This window comes from Haemaphysalis longicornis, unplaced genomic scaffold (assembly GCF_048455015.1).
Source record: "Haemaphysalis longicornis isolate Haplotype H1 unplaced genomic scaffold, Haemaphysalis longicornis Haplotype H1 scaffold_1, whole genome shotgun sequence".
NCBI classification, from domain to species: Eukaryota; Metazoa; Arthropoda; class Arachnida; order Ixodida; family Ixodidae; genus Haemaphysalis; species Haemaphysalis longicornis.
The window spans coordinates 277,350,036-277,369,912 of NW_027526203.1; the positions used below are offsets into that span (position 1 = coordinate 277,350,036).

At 48.7% G+C, this 19,877-nt stretch overlaps 1 protein-coding gene across 1 annotated transcript in view; it reads left to right on the forward strand.

The window, feature by feature from the left end:
- The first annotated feature begins 16,046 nt into the window (after positions 1-16,046).
- Positions 16,047-19,877, forward strand: part of LOC144158983 (substance-K receptor-like) — a 481,277-nt gene continuing 477,446 nt past the window's right edge. Inside the window, exon 1 of the mRNA XM_077690206.1 lies at positions 16,047-17,080. Coding sequence (XP_077546332.1) covers positions 16,726-17,080 — 355 coding nt within the window. The 5' untranslated portion in view covers positions 16,047-16,725. The remainder of the gene's footprint in view (positions 17,081-19,877) is intronic.

Here is a 19,877-nt window from a genome sequence, read left to right on the forward strand (position 1 = left end):
CACGTAACACGAATAGCTCAAGTGAAATGCATTTTCCCGCATATGATATCACGTTTGAAGTCATTGCTAATAACGTCAACTATTTTTCTGGCATTAGCAATAATCTTGCATGCTTGTGTTCATGCGCACCGACAGGTCTTGGCTTAACAAGAAAAGTTATGAAGTACATTCACTTTTGTGACATCGGAAAAGGCAAAATTTGATCAGTAGTGCGCTAGTCACCGGTTAGCAAAGCCATATGTCATGACGGTATCCAAAAGAAGGTTTTAAAATACGGCAATAATGTAGTGTACCCTCCACAGGATGGGATTTTAATTATGTTTTTGAATATTACTTTTATGCAAATGTATAAACGCTAACCCACACCCTACCGGTGTTTAAATCAGTGAGTCCAAAGACGCTAGTACTAGTTACAGGCCGATACTTATACGAAGAATATGTCACCCGTTTTGAAAATTATTCCAATTACAGCATAATCTACTCCTTCCTGCCAGAAAAGCATCGTTTTGTTACAAGTATGTCTACATGCACGGGATTTCCGCCATATGCCGAATTGACTGATTGCAGGGTTTAACGCGCCGACGCAACGCTGGCGATCAGGCGTGCCGTAGTGGAGGGCTCAAGACTAATTTTGACCACCTGGGGATCTTTACGTGCGCCGAAATCTCGTATACACCGGCGTTTTTGCTTTTCGCCTCCATCAGAAAAGCGGCGGCCACGGCCGTGAGTCGAACCCGCGTCCTCGTGCTCAGCAGCACAACGCCTTAGCCACTGAGCCACAACGGCGGGTCATATGCCGAATTGCTAACTTCGCTCTTCATGGGAACAAAATAGCAACAGAAGTTGTTACAATATAAACAAAGTGTTTGGTACACGGTTTCCCATGCAGTGTTGTTGAAGTTGAGAACATATGGGTAATGACGAAACGCAGTTCTTTCGAAGCGATTTATCATGTCGTGTACGGAAAGTCACTCCAAGACATTCCTGTGGTTCAGCTTCGCTGCGATACACTCTGTTTTACAATACATGGAGCCAACAATGAAATTTCGGTGAATGACTATGCCGAGCATACGATGGTACCCAGAAGATCTGCCTGCACTGTGGCATCAAGCATTGGAAGTCTAACGTTCTGCATTGCACAGTGACACAGCGCCCATCACATTTTTTACTCAAATAGATGGACGTTGCTGTCATCACACAATTTGATTGGTTGACGGCCCGCATGGGTCAGTCGAGTGCTTTGGGGTAAGGCTGAACAACGGGATCGCCTTAGAGTGCCGCAATTCGTAACTGCCATTCCACGTATAACGCTATCACTTTTGGAGTACCTCAATGCTCTGTGTTAGAGCCATTCTATATGCTATTTATAGAAATGATCTTCCTAACTAAATTTATTTTACATAAGCTTAATACACACAAACGCAACGTGTTAGTCGCACTTGGTGAAGATATTTCATCCATTTAATATAATATTAGGACTTAACTATCAACCCTTTAAAAGTGGCCTTCGTATAACAAATGGACAAATCAAAACATAATTTTTATTCAAAAATAAAATACCTTAATTGAGACACATTTGATTTAACCATAGATAATAAAATAATTCAAAGAATATCTGGAAATAAATATTTGGCAATACTTTCGATTGGCAATTCGGCACGTAATTCTCCACAATCTGACACTTCCTGTTGCTACACTGCCACATAAGTTATGGCAGCGAAACGTAGGGGTAACATGGGCTCCTATGTCTCCCCATTGCAGCGACCGCAAAAATGAGAGTTTGGGATAATAAAGTGCTCTCCACTTGATCACCCAAGCTATACATCATTCCAATAACTTGGCGTGATGTTCTTTACATCTGTCCGTGACTACAAAAGTGCTGTTTTAGTCAACAGTGCAGTAAAATCTATGTTTCTCCTGCCATTTACTTACCAGCTACAGTGACAAGAGACGTGCTAAAATGGTAATTTCAACCTGCTTGTTATTAAACTGCTTGTGGCGAGGGGTTGGTTCAGTTGTTAGGCGCGAAAATGTGGTATGTACAGACAATAGAAATTAGAATTGCCAGCATTTTGAGCTGGCATCTAAGCTGTTTTGTTTATCTAGTAAAGATTTGTGCGGCCTTTTTTGGTTCCCTGTGGTATTTATGCTTATTTTTATTCACTTAGTTTTGCCTTGTTTCTAAATTGCATACTGAATCCCTGCATTGGACCAAGCACTGGCCATATGGACTATCGCTCTATAAATCTTTGTATTGTTTTCGTGATAATAAAAGAAACCCGAATGGCTATTGCTGCCAATGGGCCTTTTTCGGTGTCAATGGTTTTATTATTGGAAATAACACGCGCACTTCATACTTCTTTTTTGGTGTAGCAGAATAATTACAAGGTCATGTAAAGGATCGCACGCGCCGCTCACCTCTTCTTGGTGGTGGTGTCCCGCTGTAATGTGCTGTCTTTCATTGTGTATGTGTGTCTGGTAGCTTTTCGGGTTAAAAGGATGGTGTCTCCGCATCACCCTTCTCATTTTCTTCACTCACGTACCGCATTTTGTCTATACCAACTTCCCAAGTTTTGTTTTAGTTCTAGACGTTACCGGCCAGGTCAAGAGGCCTCCGAATAAGCGAAACTGCTTCTTTCTCTACGTTTCAATTTCTAAAACTCATCATTCATTCATCGAAGAAGCACGGCATTTAGCGCAGTTTTGATTACAATATTACTACCTACCTTTTGACAGCAAATATGGAGATAAACCTTGCTACTTCTTCGTGAGAACATCCGGGGCGAATTATTTCACGGATTTCATAAATGTTAGAGTAAACTCAATCATATTTTTACTTCTCGTTCTGGTTGAAACAATGCGAACTCCCTGTTGATGAAAGACTAGGTCATTAGGACAAGGAGAAAAATTACTTTCCAGAAATGTTTGTGATTTCGTTGGGAATGAGAAGTTCGGACAAAAAATGACGAATGAATACAAAATAAACCATATATATTCTGAAACACTTTAAACATCCAAAGGTATAACCGAAGGGAAGAAAGACAACGTCGTATTGCATTCAACCAGACGTATTTTTTGCCAAAGTGTGAGCAGGTTTTCACCTGGTTGCTTGGTGTTTTCATTCAGGAAACGTGAGCGGCAAAGATGAGATTAAACTTGAGACGAACACGCAAAAAGAAGAAGCAAGTATTTTGGGCAGAACCTGAAGAGTAGAACTCACACAACCTACAGAAGATCTCAATACAAACTCGGGGTATCTGTAGGACAACACTTTACTTGAAAGGCGGTAATGAAGTTAAGTGCGAGAAAGAGGAGGAAGGAAAGGAAGACGGAGGGGGAGGAAGAAATGTCGCGTCGGCCTTCTCCACCAAACGTAAAGGTGCTCAGTAGCCGTGTCACGCATGAAGTCCGCAAACCAATATTTTTTCTCTTTGTGATTTATTTTGGACGTGTTATTCGGAATGTTAGCGTCGCAAATCCACTTTTCTTACTCCTCTAAGTGCACTCTCCGCGTTTCTACAGAGCAGACATTCCTTCTCGCCGACATTCGCTGCTCCATCTTCTCCTTTACTTGTTTTATGATGGGAGGGTGTCGTTACAGTCGCACAAGAAGAAACTATAATTCAGTGCTTCATATAAATTGAGTTAAGAACAGGGAGCTGGGCGAGTTGGTAAGTGTTCATGTAAAAAGCGCGCGATGACTACATGGACGTAAAGGTTGGGAAGAACGTAGCGCTAGCGCCTGTGTAGTATGGTTGTTGCGTTGTTTTTGCCCTGAATACTTCATGTCAGACCGCGTAAAACACGGCCGCGGAGACTATCACGTGAGAGCATGGTGCGTCGTGCCAAGAGATGGCTCAGCCGACGCTAGTTGGAAGGTCGCGCCACTGGTTCGTGAACCGCGTGCCTAGACAGTTCTTGTTGATTCCGCAGCCACCTAGGACTTCCCTAGCTACGTGTGGATCCTGCAAGCTTACTCATGCGTCCCGAATTTTCCAACTGTGTTAGCGAACAGTTATCCGACGTCTTTCCGCCTGTGCTTTCGCTCTCCCCTCCCCACGCGGAGTAACTGGCCATATGTCGTTTTAGAATGATCTCTATCTTTGCTTTCAATAAAGTTTGCTGCTCTGTCCATGGGCGAGGAACGAGAACTGAAGGGGAGAGTGCCAGAGTTGGAGAGCTATACGTTGTGGTTGCCTCAAAGTATGTATGTATGTATGTATGTATGTATGTATGTATGTATGTATGTATGTATGTATGTATGTATGTAGGTATGTATGTATGTACGTATGTATGTATGTATGTATGTATGTACAGTGTAGCCCGGTCATAACGAAGTAAGCGGGAATCTGAAATTTCTTCGCTATAACCGCTTTTTCGCTATATCTGGACTATTATAAGACCGCTATAATTGGGAGGGGAAATCAAGATCACTTCGTTATAACCGCTATATCGCTGTAAGTGGGTTCGTTATAAATGGGCTACACTGTACAGTGTAGCCCGGTTATAACGAAGTAAGCGGGAATCTGAAATTTCTTCGCTATAACCGCTTTTTCGCTATATCTGGACTATTATAAGACCGCTATAATTGGGACGGGAAATCAAGATCACTTCGTTATAACCGCTATATCGCTGTAAGTGGGTTCGTTATAAATGGGCTACACTGTATGTATGTATGTATGTATGTATGTATGTATGTATGTATGTATGTATGTATGCATGCATGTATGTATGTATGTATGTATGTATGTATGTATGTATGTATGTATGTATGTATGTATGTATGTAGCGAATCAGAATGGGTAATGAGGGGCTCGTTGAATTAAGACAGTAATAATGGTTGGCAGTCAAGAAAACCTCGGAAAGCAAAGGGGAGAACGTGCTTCCCCTTTGCTTTCCGAGGTTTTCTTGACTGCCAACCCTTATTTCTGTATGTATGTATGTATGTATGTATGTATGTATGTATGTATGTATGTATGTATGTATGTATGTATGTATGTATGCAAGATCTTAGGTGGCGGCAGGATGAAGGCGCCGCAATCCAAGGTTAATGATGATCAGCGATCTATTTACATTATTTACAAAGCGGCCAAGAGAGCGTTAGCGCAGGATGCAAGCCAGCCGATCTCTCGTCGTCGTCAATGGTGGGCTATGGCGCCATTGGGCATTGCCCACCTGCGTCCCATGACAATATTTACATATACAAAGAACTAGCTCAAGTCCACATCGTAGACATCTTCCTGCTCCAAGAGCCGTACATACTTCCTTTAATCGGTTCCGTTGGTTAGATATGGCCTCTGACACGAGCTTATACCGGAGCTGCGTCGCCCAGCATTCCCTCAGGGTGGAGACTATTTCGGTGCCAGCTTTTGCGGGCTCGGTGTCGCGCTACACTTGAGACTCGTGTGGTCGCCTGCTCGTCCCTGAACTGGAATCGGGGTTGCGCGTGGTGAACGCGTGCGCCCCGAGCAAGCATTGCGAGCAGGGCGTCTTCGCCCACCTGGACGGTGAGCTGATCGGATCAACTAGGTTCTTTATAGCTGGGAAATTCAACTGTGTGCTCGATGCCGCACACTGAAGAGCAACTGCCGGTCGTAGGGCGGGCTGTGGTCCCAACCGCTTAGGGGCGCAGGCTCTGTGAGCCTTGGTATATGATCTGGAACTTGTTGATTCATGGCGCCTGATGCGGCGGGGCCAATCTTCGATATTCTGGAAGGCTGTGGCCTGGAGAGCTGCATCGACCCTTCTACTCCTTGCAGTCTCTATCCGGGCGCTTGCACTGGATACGCGCCGTACCCACTGCAGCGACCGACCACGAGGTCGTGATCCTCTGCATCACGAACCCCCGTTGGGTTTCACGGGTTAAGGGCCTTGGAGACTTAACCCCAAGTTTATTAGAGATACAGGAACGTTGCAGAGGTGCAGTCGCTGCTCAAGCCTCTAGTCGTTTCCGATCTCGATGCTGACAGCTGGGACGCTCGAGGATAACGTCCGCACCTGCCTCATGGCTGCATCGAAGCGCAATAGGCGCGAAAAGCGCCGCCAGACCGGCGCCATCTCCGACGTGGTCCTGCTCTTCCCCAAGCCCTTGTCGCGCGCACCTGGGGCAACAGAGGTGCTGCTGCCCACGCTCCGCAAGCGTTTGCATAAGCTTCTCAACCAGGGGCGGGACGGCCTGGAGGCAGTGGCCCGCACCAAGCCTCGGCAGATGGACAGTTGGTGTTCGTGGCACTTGCTGCGGAAACGACTCGCTCGGAAGCATGTGTCGGTGTCCTCGGTACCAGATCTAACGAATGGAGACACCGTAGAGGATTCCACGCACGTCTTCAGCCTCACCCAAGACTTCTGCGTTGTTTTGTACAGGAGCGAAGCTACCATTCCAAGCTTTTGCCCTCTTGACACGCCTAAGGAATCACCCGGCATTCCGGGGAGGGGGAAAGGCTACCGAGCCAAATGAGCTGCTCGCTGCTCGTCCTGCTCTGCAAGGACGAGACGAGGCGTGCGGAAATCTGTGTGGCGGTCCATCACCCTCTTGAACCCTGACTACAAGCTCGTGGCGAAGTACCTTGTCAGCCGCTTCACACCAACGCTGGTAAGTCCTTAGCACGACATTCTGCGTATACTCGAGGGGGCGCTGCGAGCGGTCGCCGAGTGCGCACATGTTTCACCTCGGCTCCGTGAAATATTGCTATTTAATGCGGAAGAAATTCGCCCATTCTTCTAAAAGTGTACGTACCTTTTCAGTTCGATCACCGGCACCGTCCGGTTAAAGAATTTTGGGAATCTTCCCTATTTTCGGTGTTTTACGCCAGTCTGAAGTTTCAACGTGGCCGAGCGGCAGCTAGCCCTAACGGGCCGGCAGTTAGGCCCAGCGTCGGCCTCGGCAGTCGCGATGGACACCACCCTCCTCGCCGGAACGCCGGGCGCTGCGTCGGTCATCGACGGTGAGGCCCCTCGGGCGTCGGTGAACATGGAAGTGTCTACGGACGATGGTGAACAAGGTGCACGCGGGACGCTGACCGCGGGCGACGACGAATCGACGGTGCAGTGCGCCGGGTGGACCGTGGTCACTCGCCGGGGTCGTCCGAAGGAGCGAACACCGGTCTCGGCAGCCGACAAGCAGCAGGTCAAGCCAAATGCCGGTAAGCAAGCTAAAGGGTCTAACCTTACCAGGGCCCAGTTTGCCCAAAAAGTTAATCGTACCTTCGCAAGAACGGCAAGAATGCCGCGCATGCCGGCGGAAACCGAGAAAATTATCATTAGGCCTCGCGGGGGCCTCGCCATAAGAGAAGTGGAGCCGCTGGAGTTTAACAGGGCTCTAGCCACGGCAGCCAAGATAGACCTGAGCGCCTTCAGGCAGGATATCACGTATCCCAATCCGGGGCAGAACATCCTGGTCGTGAGCACGCCGTGCCTAGTCAGGGCACAGGCGTATTCCAACGTCAGGGAACCTAACATGCGTGGAAAGAAGTACGAGGTGTTTGCATATCGTGCGGCGCCGGACAACACCGTCAAGGGCATAATTTATAACATATCGCCCACATATACCCAAGCGGACATCAAGGAATGTGTGATCCACGGAGGCAATCCGACAGCAATTGAGGCGCACCGAATCGGAGAATCCAGAGCGGTCGTCGTTCTCTTTGAAGGTCAGCGGATACCAAGACACGTCAACTTTGCCGGTTACATGACAAGATGCCGCCTGTACCGACAGCACAGAGAAGTGTGCTACACCTGCGGCCAAGTTGGACACAGAAAGGACGTCTGTCCGCGACCGCAGATTAAAGTGTGTTTCGCCTGCGGGACGGCAAACCCGGAGCCGGATCATGAAGCCGCTTGTAAGCCCCGTTGCAAGCTTTGTGGAGGGCCACATGCTTCAGGCACGGGCAGCTGCCCCAATAAATTCAAGACCCCGTTTGTCGTCAGGCAGCGGGAGCGCGAGCACAAACTAGCGCAGCAAAAAGCGGAGACAGCAAAATCGAAAGGTCGACTTTTCTTTCCCGGAGGAGGAGAATTTCCAAGGCTCGGCGATAAACAACAGAAGCAAGAGCAGCAGCTCGGCCGCTCACGAAAGGCCAGCCGCAGTCAGAGCAGAAGAAAGAGCAGGGAGAGGGAGCGCAGCCATTCACGTGGCCGCAGCACCTGGGCGCAGATGGCCGCGGGGAAAGGACGGCGAATCACTCCGGAAAACGGTGCAGATAAGATGGCGAACGGCGGGAACGGGAAGGCTCCCCCCGCGTCGTCGAACACGGACAACGAGGAGATCGCAGAACTCCGCGGGATGGTGAAGCAACTCATCGAAACGGTGAAGAAACAGGGAGAGATGCTCGAGCGATACAGGCTAGCGTCGACACAGCAGACGACCACGGCGCCAAAGGAGGGTACGGGCTGGCAACTCGGGAACGTTCCACGACTGGCCAGCCTTACACCGCCATGGGTTGGAACAACGGAGCCCCTACAACCGTTGAGCAAGAAGATGCGTAAACGTGCCGTCGAAACTCCCGCGGCGGTGGAAGACGACTCCGGCATGGTGGACGATGCCGCTAGTGTGACGAGCAACGCCGATGACGAACGCCGCCCCGAAGACGACGGCATCAACTACGGGACGCGGATCCACAAGCAAGGAAAACGGATTGATAAAGTCTCCAATCAAGTCCGATCGTTGTGCGAGAGGATGAACGGCATGGAGCAGGGACTCACTAAGTTACAGCAAGAATTTGCTGAATTCAAGCAATTCATCAAGGATCAACTCGCGCAGGTCACGCGAGTAGTCACTGAACTGAGCACCAAACATGGCCAGACAGTATAAACAGCTCAAGGTCTGGCATTGGAATGCCAACGGCTACCGCTGCCGACGAGCCGTACTGCAACAAGTCGTTCAAGCCATGACGGACCCGCCAGACGTTATATTAATTCAGGAAACTCATACGGAGGACGTACCCAAGCTCCTCGGCTACCGGGCGCACGCGTCGCCGCCCAGCAGCAGAGCCGCGGGCAAGGGAGCGGCGCAGGGAGTGTGTATATTTGTTAAAAAGGGTATAAATTTCATCCCCGTGGATCTATCGTTCAACCAGAATTCGGCATTAGAAGCTTGTGCGGTGGAATTGTCCCTGGGAAAAAGCAAACGAATTCCAGTAACCATTGTTAACACGTACAGTAATCCTCAACACAGAGGACAGAGGTTCAAAGCCTACTTCCAGAATATCTCGAGGCGCGCAGTGCAAACCCGTTGCATCGTGGCCGGAGATTTCAATGCACCTCACAAGGAACTCGGCTACCCGCGTAATACGGCTAAAGGGGACAACCTTTTGGACGAAGCCGCCGCAGCGGGTTTCCAACTCCTCACAGACCCATGCTATCCGTCGCGCTTAGGAACGTCCACTGCACGGGACACAACGCCGGACCTCGCCTTTATACACCTCCCCGTCGAGGAGGAAGTGAGGTGGAGGAACACCGGAGACAACTTAGGAAGCGACCATTTCATTATAGAAGTAACGCTACGAGTTCGAGGAATAACGGGACAACGATCACGCAACAAGCACCAGTTAATAGATTGGAATGCCTTTCGCAATAAGGGAACGCGGAATGAAGAGATAACAGACGTCGAAGACTGGACGAAAGACATAGTAACCATGGTCAAGGAAGCCAGTACTGAAATAGAAACGGACACGGAGGTCTCGACCGTCGATACAAAGCTGGCTCATCTTATCGAGGCACGGCAATCCATCCAGAGGCGGTGGAGAAGGAACAGAACGAATAGAAACCTGCGCAGACGGGTTGCACGACTTGGAAAAGAAATAGAGTCGTACAGCCGGAAGCTTTGCAGACAGCAGTGGGACGCAATATGCAGAGAAGCCGATGGGCGGCTACACACCAGCCGCACCTGGCAACTCTTTCGGCATCTTAGAGATGAGACGAAGAGTAAATCGTACCAGCACCACAGAATGGCACAAATCCTGCAGACGGCCGTCAAACAGAAGGGGGAGCGAGAGGTGTGCAACTACCTCAATGACAAGTACCTCCCAGAGACGCAGGCTCAAGATCATCCGGAGTATGCGGGGGAGGACAACTCGGCGCTAGACGCGGACATTGAGGAGCACGAGGTCAGATGTGCCCTGGCGGCGCTCAATTGCAAGTCGGCGGCCGGCCCTGACGGGGTGCACAACAAGGCCCTCCGAAACCTCGGAGATTACGAGGTAACGAAGCTCACTGCATACTACAATAAGTGCTGGCGAGCCGGTCAGATCCCGAGGCAATGGAAGCAGGCCCGGACGGTGTTGATACCCAAACCGGGCAAGCCTCCTAACTTGGAAAACCTCAGGCCTATCTCCCTTACCTCGTGCGTGGGAAAAGTTCTTGAACATGTGTTGAACAATAGATGGCAGCGCCATCTCGAGACGACCAATACCTATCCGGACTCCATGATTGGGTTCCGCAACGGACTGTGCACTCAGGATGCCATGTTACTAATCCAGAAAGACATATTGGACGATCCCAGTAGAGTCGACTGTCGCGCTATACTGGGACTGGACGTGAAGAGCGCGTTCGATAACGTGTCACACGCCGCCGTCTTGAAGCAAGTCGAACGACTCAACCTGGGAAGAAGGACATACAACTACATTCGCGAATTCCTTACGGGCAGGACGGCGCAGCTTCAGGCTGGTCATCTACAACTTCCGGAAAGGAAGCTAGGTAGCAAGGGGACCCCGCAAGGGGCGGTAATCTCACCTCTACTCTTTAATCTGGTGATGATACCGGTTGCGGAAAGCCTCGCGAAACTCCCGCAGGTGCACCACACGATATATGCGGATGATGTTACCCTATGGACGGCAGGCGGACCTCTTGGGCACGTTCAAGACAGACTGCAAGAAGCGGTAAAGGTCATAGAACGCCAGCTGGACGGCACTGGGTTACAATGCGCGCCGCAGAAGTCTGAGCTTCTGGTGTTGCCCCCGCCGGGGCACTGGAGGAAGGATATAGAGAGACAAGCCGCCGAGATAACCATCAAGACGAGAGACGGGGGAATCATTCCGCACGTCAAACAGCTAAGAATACTCGGGATGCACGTAGATAGAGGACCCGGCAATCCCACAGCGACTAGCCGCCTGGTGAGCAAAATCGGTATTGCCACGCGACTGGTAAAGCAGGTGACCACGAGCAGGACGGGTATGAGAGAGAAAAACCTGCTCAAGTTGGCCCACTCTTTCATCGTCAGTCACGTCACCTACGTGGGAGCCTTTCATCGCTGGCTCCAACATGAGACCGCACGCATCAACGCGGCCATACGCAAAGCATACAAAGCAATCATGGGACTCTTCCCAGGAACCAGCAATGCAGCCTTCGCCGAGTTGGGCGTCTGCAATACACTTGAGGAAATTGGGGAGGCGCAACGAATATCCCAGATCAACCGCCTTGGCACGACCAAAACCGGCAGAGCCGTGTTACACAGAGCCCGCATCGCGCAGCTGGAGGCGGAGGCCTTGCAGGACGGACTACAACACGTGGGCGAGGTGGCTCGGAGGGTCACAGTCTACCCGTTACCCCGAAACATGCATCCGGAGGAAAACAAGGAACGCAGACGGGCCAGGGCCAGAGCTTTGGCACTGGCGCACGAAACGGACGCAGAGGCGTATTACGTCGATGCGGCAAGATACTCAACGCCGGGTGGAGCATACACACTGGCGGTCATCCGCGCTAGCGATGGAGAATGCGTTACTGCGGCAAGTGTCCGAACGCAAGAGGCCATCCGCGCGGAGGAGGCGGCAATTGCGCTTGCGATCGGCTGCAGCAAGCACAACACGGTCACTATCTTGAGCGACTCGATGAGTGCCGTGGCTAACTTCGGTAAGGGTTATGTCGGTCAGACGGCGCGAGCCCTACTACCTGGAGGAAGTAGGTCATCAGCCACCGCTGTCGCTGGCCCGAAAATCTACATCAGATGGTTTCCAGCACACATGGGCGCCACAGTAGGCGGCAGGCCTAACCGGAACGAAGAGGCAGACTCGACTGCACGCGAGCTCACGCACCGTGCAGCCGGCACTCCGCCGTCTCGACAACTTCCGGCGACAGATCCCTGCCCAATCACTAATTATAGTGACTTGCTCGTATGGTACAGAGAGCAGCGTCGAAGCATGGCTCGGCCGCATCACCGTCTCTCCAGAGAAGAAGAAGTCCATCTTCGTAGGCTTCAGACAGGCACAGTGCTTACTCCCGCGCTGGCGAGACATGTGCGGCCCGGACATTACGCGTCGGCAACGTGCAGTGTGTGTTGTGCAGTGCTGGCAGATCTGCCACATGTGTTGTGGGGGTGTAATGAACACGAACGTCGAGGGTACCCACAGACTCTACCCGAGAGGATAAACTCTGGGTTGGTGTCCACGAACCTTCTCGAACAACGAACGGTGGTCCAGCTGCTGGTGACAGCCCTGAGCAGACAGCGGCGGGCCGAGACGGGCGCCGAACGTCCTAGTGATGGCCGGGTCGTCCCTCGTGCCCCGCCCGGTCACGCTCCGGGGGCTAGATAGTGCTCCAGCTCTTCCTTCACGACCAGGGCGGAACCCTGTGCGGTGATCCCCCTGGAGCAGGGCTACTGTAAATAAAGTCCTTTTCTCTCTCTCTCTCTCTCTGCGTATACTCGGTCGCCTGGCCTTGTTTGCTCCTTCGATCAGGAGAAGGCCTTCAACTGCGTCGCCCACTACTCCATCTTCCAGTCGATTGAACGACCGGTCCAGGGCACGGGCTTTGTGAGCCCGTATGCATTGTACAGCCAGCCGCGGTCAGCCGTTAAGTTAATAGGCTGTTTGGTTCATCAGCCGTTTCGGTTAATATTTTGGTTGAGCAAGGGGTTCAGCCCGGTTGCTTCTTGTCCCCCGCCCTGTACGTCCTCGTCATCGAGCCTCTGCGAGAAGAGAGATAGCTGCATGCAAACGCGGCATTTCTTCTGGCCGGCGGGAATACTGCAAAGCTTTTAAGTATCCTTAAAGAAATTCGTTCTAGCTGTTTATAGGAAGTTGCATTTATTAATTAACTAAGATTACTCGCATTTTCTATCTCTGAGAGACAAAGTTTGACTGCAGTATATACAGCTTGAGATCATCAAAAATGTAGTCTGGTTGGTTAAGATGTTGCGGGACTGCTATTGAGGTTTTATTAAGGGCATCTGCCCAAGCTTATATAGGCTGACTAGTTTCTCGAATATACTGCTTGTGTCACATTGAGCATTCCAGCATATACTAAATGTGTGAGAAAGTACACGTGAAACTTTAATAAATCTCTCAAACGTTTTTGCTAGCTGTGCTTAATAATGCAATCCACCTGCAGATTCTTGCAAGTCCTGTATCTAGGACGGAAACAGGGGCTTATGACTGGTTGCCGAGAAGGACTAATTTTGGCAAGCACTAAGATATCTTTTAAGCTCCCATTTCTTAGATAAATGACCTTTGGTGCTTCCGGGAACGCCTTTTTAAGGCGGTCATTTCCTTCTTTTTTGGTTTCTTTGGTGCTTTGTGTTTTGCTTTGGGTTTCGCTGTGCTTGTATCTAGCCCCGCAACCGACAGTTTCTAATTCAATTAAATGAATTGTTCATGTATCAGATTTTTTCGCGTTGTTATTGTACGTTTTCAGAGGTAGAAAAGACCAAATTACACTGACATATTAACAAGAAATAAATACAGACTACGACTGATATTGCCCTCAAATGATTTTTTCCTGTAGCAGGTTGCTTACATTCTCGAATGATTGTTTAGCAACTCTGCCATGAAATCACCGATCCGGACAGGGCAGACATCAATACGTTAGTATAATAACTAATTAGGTTTAGCCGTACGCTCCAACGGCAGAAACAACATATTACTGACACACTGGTTGTTAAAGGTTCCACAAGCCACACGCAAGTAGCTAGCATGAAGCTTGTCGCAAAAATATGAAAATGTCGTCAACGGCCACTTAATTGAATCGATTGGTCTGCTGATGGATGCATTGAATGCCGCATCTATATTAAGCAGCACGAAAGTCTACCTCAGGGCCGTTGAAACTTGACCCAGCGGTTTCGTATGGTACAGGTTGCTTTTTTTTTTCTTTTTTTTTTCTAGTTTAAAAAGTGCTGCCGCAATTGCGAAAGCCTGATCGTATCCCCACAGAATCGAGTAGAGTTTCGTTAGGCGCACAGCGGACGGCGACCCTATATAGGAAACGTAAAGTAACATGAAATGTTTTCGACGACGTGTGCAGCATCGGGGGGCGTCGCCCCGAGACAGCCCCGAACGCGGAGAGACATTCCATACGCCAGGAGGAGAAAATAAATCAGAGTTCTCTTGATGCACGAATAATTATTTTAATAGTTGTTGATTTAACAAGATTTCACAGGAGGAGGTTATTTTAACTGTGATCTGCAGCACCTATGTGCTCCACAACTTGATGTTTGTGCCGTATGTTTATTGGTTTTTAAGCCACATTCAAACGAATCATTTTCTCCGATGCTCCATTAGCCTCGCAACATATCCTCAAAGCGACCCGCGGACCTGCAAAGGCTTTTAACACTTATATAGGTGCCTGAAATCAAACCTTAAGACAGCACACCTCGACCCAAAACACGCGGGAGTGTTTGAGGCCTGGCTAATATTGATACATCGATGGTAACATTCTGCCAGGTTTCACCACTGCATTCGCAGCAGGGAAGCACAGGCTAGCGACAGTGCTGAATCTATTTTTGCATACGCGATTTTGTTGCATCACACATGTTGTTGACACACCATCTGTACAGTCGATGCAGGCGTCACCGCCTACTTCCGCGGAAACGCAATTGCGAAAGCCACAAACTCCGGCTGCAGCTACAAGGCATAGCCCTATCTCCAGGTTGCAGAGAACACTTCGATCAGCTCGCAGTGAAGGCACAAGGAGGTACGCCAGTCGCTCAGCAGATATACATATCTATATTCGACACTTCAATACGGCGCGTGAGTTGAAAAGACGTACGAGAAATGGGGTCCGCCATACCTTTGGAAAAAAAAATGGAAGGGAGCTGGATAAATCCATTCGAGAACCAATACTGCCAAAGCTCAATTTAGCAAGTTGGTTTGAGTAAATAAGATGCTTTGAATCCAATTCAATGAACGTAAAAGTGAATATTTTGGCATTGAAGGCAGCTTATCGTTACAAAAGAGGAGCTTAGCTCAAATCCGTTGCTGTTTATCCCCAAGTAGCGGTAAACACAATGTTACTGTTTCTTAAAAATAGAGCAATACTTTTCTTGTGGCTGCTTTAACGATAATGCTGACCGTAAACATTAATTTTCTTAATGGTAGAATTACGAAAGAGCCTTTTCACGACCAAGTGTGCTGCCAGTGTTGCTCTTCTATCCAGGTTTTAAAAGAAAAATAACTGGGTCCCCAAACTTCGCTGTTTTTATTATCCGTAAAGTGAGTAAGTTGATTCTAAAATTTAACTTCCAGCGACATTAATAAACACCGTAATTTCTATCTTAAACTGTGTTGGCTAAATTATGCGTGGATGATTTTTTTGATAGAGGAAGGGGGTGTGAGTGACACAGAGAAACAACTGCAATTGAGAGACCGTGCTACGAGGTGAACAGCCGGCGAATCGGTGGCGCAAAAAAGAGGGAGGAAAAATGAAGCACAAAAACTTTGCGCTCGCAACCAAGGGGTGAGCAGCCGTTAACTGATGGCTTGCACTTTTTTCCTCCATTCAGAAGTGATGCTGCTCACGGTATGATTCGCTATGTAGAGAGCTGAAAATCACTGCAGCTAAACATCACGTTATCCATCAGGGGAAAAAAAAAAAAAAAAACAGAGGGAAAGAATGCAGTACAACTAACTTCCGCTTGATCTCTCGTGGAACCATACGTGTTGGTGGGTTGACTTACTTATCCTTATTGTTATTTTTTTCCTCCCGTAGAGGAAAATTGGAGAGGCAATTCGTGCGTGCCAAAAAGTAAAGCAATTGGGTGGGGAAGCCGGAAAGGCGAAAGCGGAGTAAAAGGCGGGACTGGCAGGGTGGGCGCGCAGGCGCTCCGTTCGTCCCGAGCCCGACAGATGGCGCTGTTTGCGGGCTCCGGTTCGCGTGTTCGGCGCGCGCGGATGTTTCAGCTAATCGCATCCGAGCGCCGGCCCGAGTCGGTCCACATTGCGCCCAGTGTTCTCCCGAGCGAGGTGTCCGCGAAAGTTTGTTTCGAGATCAGCCCTCCCCCAAAGAGGAACTTTTCTTTCGCTCGCCGGTTCGCTCGCTGCCAGCTTCCGCCTGAAGTTATGCGTTCGGGCTACGCGTTCGGCCCCGGAGTAATTAGTTGCTCAACTTTGAGGCGTGTTTTGTAAAGTTGGAGCGCGCGAGTGCATGCTCTTGCCGTGTGCCAGGGCAGCTGCTGTCTATGCGTACGTAGGGCCGTTAATGACGATGGCGCATCGCTCACCCATTTAAAGCACTCGCTTCGGCAGCCCTCGGTAGCAGCCGACGCTTGTGTCCAGAAGGTGCGCATCCCGCTCCGGTCCGAGAGCCACATGAGAGGAAGAAGCTAACTCTCTTCGCTCTCGTAAAGTCACGTAGGACTTCAGAGCACGCCACAGAGGAGCGAAGCAAGTCACGGGTCAGCAACAGGCATTCTGAGCTTCTCGATGAAAGCCAATTCACGCGCCGCACCGGCTGAGAAAGAACAGTGAAGGCAACAGGGTGACTCCTTGAGGACCAGCGGCGAGTTCGGTGTTGACTGCGGTGATGGAGGCCAACTGCTCCGCAGCTCTGTGGGAGGAGCCAATGGACGTGTTCAACTTTAGCAACACCTCGTTCCTGGACATGGACGAGCTAGACTCTACCTTCACGTGGAAAGAGTACCTCAAAATGAGCGTGTACCTGGTGACCATCGTGGCCGCGCTGGTGGGCAACTTCGCCGTCATCGTGACTGTGGTGACCAACCGCGTGATGCGCACCACCATTAACTACTACCTGCTCAACCTGGCCGTGGCCGACACGCTCATCTGCATCTTCTGCATGTGGGTGCACTTCGTCAACAGCCTCTCCACCTTCTACGTGCTCGGCTCGTTCATGTGCCGCTTCGAGGGCTTCGCAAAGAGTGAGCGCTCTCTTCCATTTGGTTCCTTCGCTCACGTTCTTGCCATCTGAAGTGCACGGTCTAGAGCTTTTGCCGGTTGACCTTGAGTGAGATAAGTTCAACTAGGCGGAACAGAATGTCAGCTTTCAGCGAGCTACATTTTAGCGAAGTTATCGGCGGAAATTACTTACCCGATAATCGCGCAATAGCAAAAGTAAACTAAAATATTTTCACAAGAGTATAAAAAAAAACGGTTTCTACGATAACCCTGGAAGCAAAGGCAGTGAGATAATCCGCATGTGTTTCCCATGCCCCCAAGAAGGCAGCAGTTGTTTTTCGTGTAAACAGACCTGTCAGAATTCATGACCGGGCTGTCTGCACACAAATCATTTGGGTGGTCATTACCGCGAGCATGTTCATTTTTTTCGACTGCAACTTATTCGTGGCGCCTTTCCGAATCCCTTTCCTATTGTCCCCTAGGCTCTATAGCCTCTTCTCTGTAATAAAGTCATCCATTTATTCGTTCACTCACTCGAAGGAAGCAAGCTGAATATAATGTCCTGAACTTTGTGTACTTTAAAAAGAAAAATCTAGACTCAGTATCAAAATTTCATTTTTAATATGTCTCCACTTACCAGATCTAACAGACAAAAATTTCAAACGGTTATATCAGATACAAAGCCCCCATTCCTTTCAATACGGCTCGGTTGTGAGTGCTGGTAACCTTTGAACCACCTGTTAGCCATGCTGAAATGTTTCATGGAAGATCACTACGTTCCGTTGATACGTACGCACAATTTAGTCCTTTTCAATTCTTGCTACATGTATTTTGTTGAGCTCAAGTCGATAAATTGTTAACAGAAACTAAGTTTTTACGCCGTCAATACGGTTTTCGTGTACGTTGATTCAGTGAATGTTTGATTGAATAGCGCTGGGCCGTATTGTAGACATAATACCAGTTATGTACACAAAGCTTTTATGAGGAAGGTTCGCATCGTGTAAAGGAGGAGTGGGTTCAGGCCACCTCGCCACTTTATTCTTCATAGCTGCAGCCAGCATCCACATAACGTTTTGCGCTTATCATCCAGAGCGTTACAACTCTTTGGGAATTGAGTCCCTATCGAACATGCAGCGCAAAAAAGGACGGGACACAAGAAGAATTAACGACGACGATCCTTCTGCAATTGAGTCTCTATTCAACAGGTATAAGGATTGGTAACATGCAGGACCTGATGGGAGCAGTACACCAAAATGGCGGTTTTTAAAATTTCGTTGTGAAAATAAATGTCTTCCGCTGCTCCATAGAAATTTAATGAATGAAAATTAAAGGAGTTTTTTTGTGGTATATGTATCACGCCATTGCGCCACCATAGAAAAAAAGTTTCTTAACACTGTTTGCTCGTAATTTTACAAGTTAACACAGTTTACTTACAAGGTCAGAGGAAGGCAATGAACTTGTCACAAGGAGAAAGGTAGGCAATTAGCATCAGGAACAACATCTAGCTTGATTGCCCCTTCATAGCAGACAGAATACCTACATACGTTTTCCTTCCCTTTTTTCAAAAACATTTCGAGAGGCATGGATCACTCTCAATACAGTTACACATAGGTTACACTTAGTAAGATTAACTTTTTCTTTTGCAAAAAAATTTCGTATCAAAGAGGATCCAGCCCTCCATATAAAATGTAAATATATACAACAATGTTCGACCTAAACGCAAGAGGGTATAAATAAAATGGCTTGCCGCATAATCACGTCTGGAGCTTTGTTCTATGTAGACTCCCACGAATTAACGGTAACGGTGTCCGGCTAATTAAGTCTGCAACACTGTTTCAGATAAGAAACTCGCGCCTTCCGCAACACCATCACAGATAAACAAGCTAGATGCAACCCTCACTTTTGAATAATTCATTCGGCAAAAGACCGCACACGAACATCTTAGGTATCCAGGCAAGTGCAATCAGAAGTTCGAGGACGAAACGAAATAGCCAGCCTTGCTCTTGACCATAACAAGTCTAAAAGGCGAAGTGGAAGTCCGTGGCTAATGAGACTGCTGCAACAGGCAAGTAGAAGTACATTGCATATTCCGGATAAAAAAAGTAGAGCGTAGTTTACACCACACAGCTCCAAGCTCCACTTCAAACCTTTCCTTACCTACTGTTGGATGATCGCGATGGCCACTATATCTAATTGGCTGAACTTGCACAAAAGTTTTGCAACGTTTGGGATGCGTTTATCAGGCCTTCTGGTCTCTCTGGACTCTGCAGTAGGAGCGGTCGTTTTTTCTCTTGCCTTCCTACTAAGACAAACATGCAGTCCGTGCACCCAGCGAAGTACCGGATTAAGTTATGTGCATTCATTCGAGTATAGTGTGGTAAGTATATGAATAATTAAAGTGCTTGGGTAGATTGGTTTTATTTCTTCAGGCAAAGAACATACTAAAAGCTCTAAATGGAATGTTTCTTGTTACCTCGTTAATACCGCGTGCACTAAACTAATGGCTGCCTTCCTAACTCAAGTTCACTGTAAAGTGCACTGTTCAGCTTCAGTGCAATACACTGGAGTGACCAATCTATGCGCACAACAAACGGAACTCGAATATTAGCATTTCATTAAAACGTGCGATCAGCGCCATGGCAGTGCGCATTGCATTACGTCATGCTCGCACCGGGTGATGCCGCAGCGCAGACTAAACGTTTCGGCCAAAATTATATGCTCGACACCATCATTCGCCAAAATTTAATAGTTTGCTGCATGAATTAGTCAGTAGAGTGCACTGTTGTGATGCTGAACCACAGGATTATCTTAGATTGTACG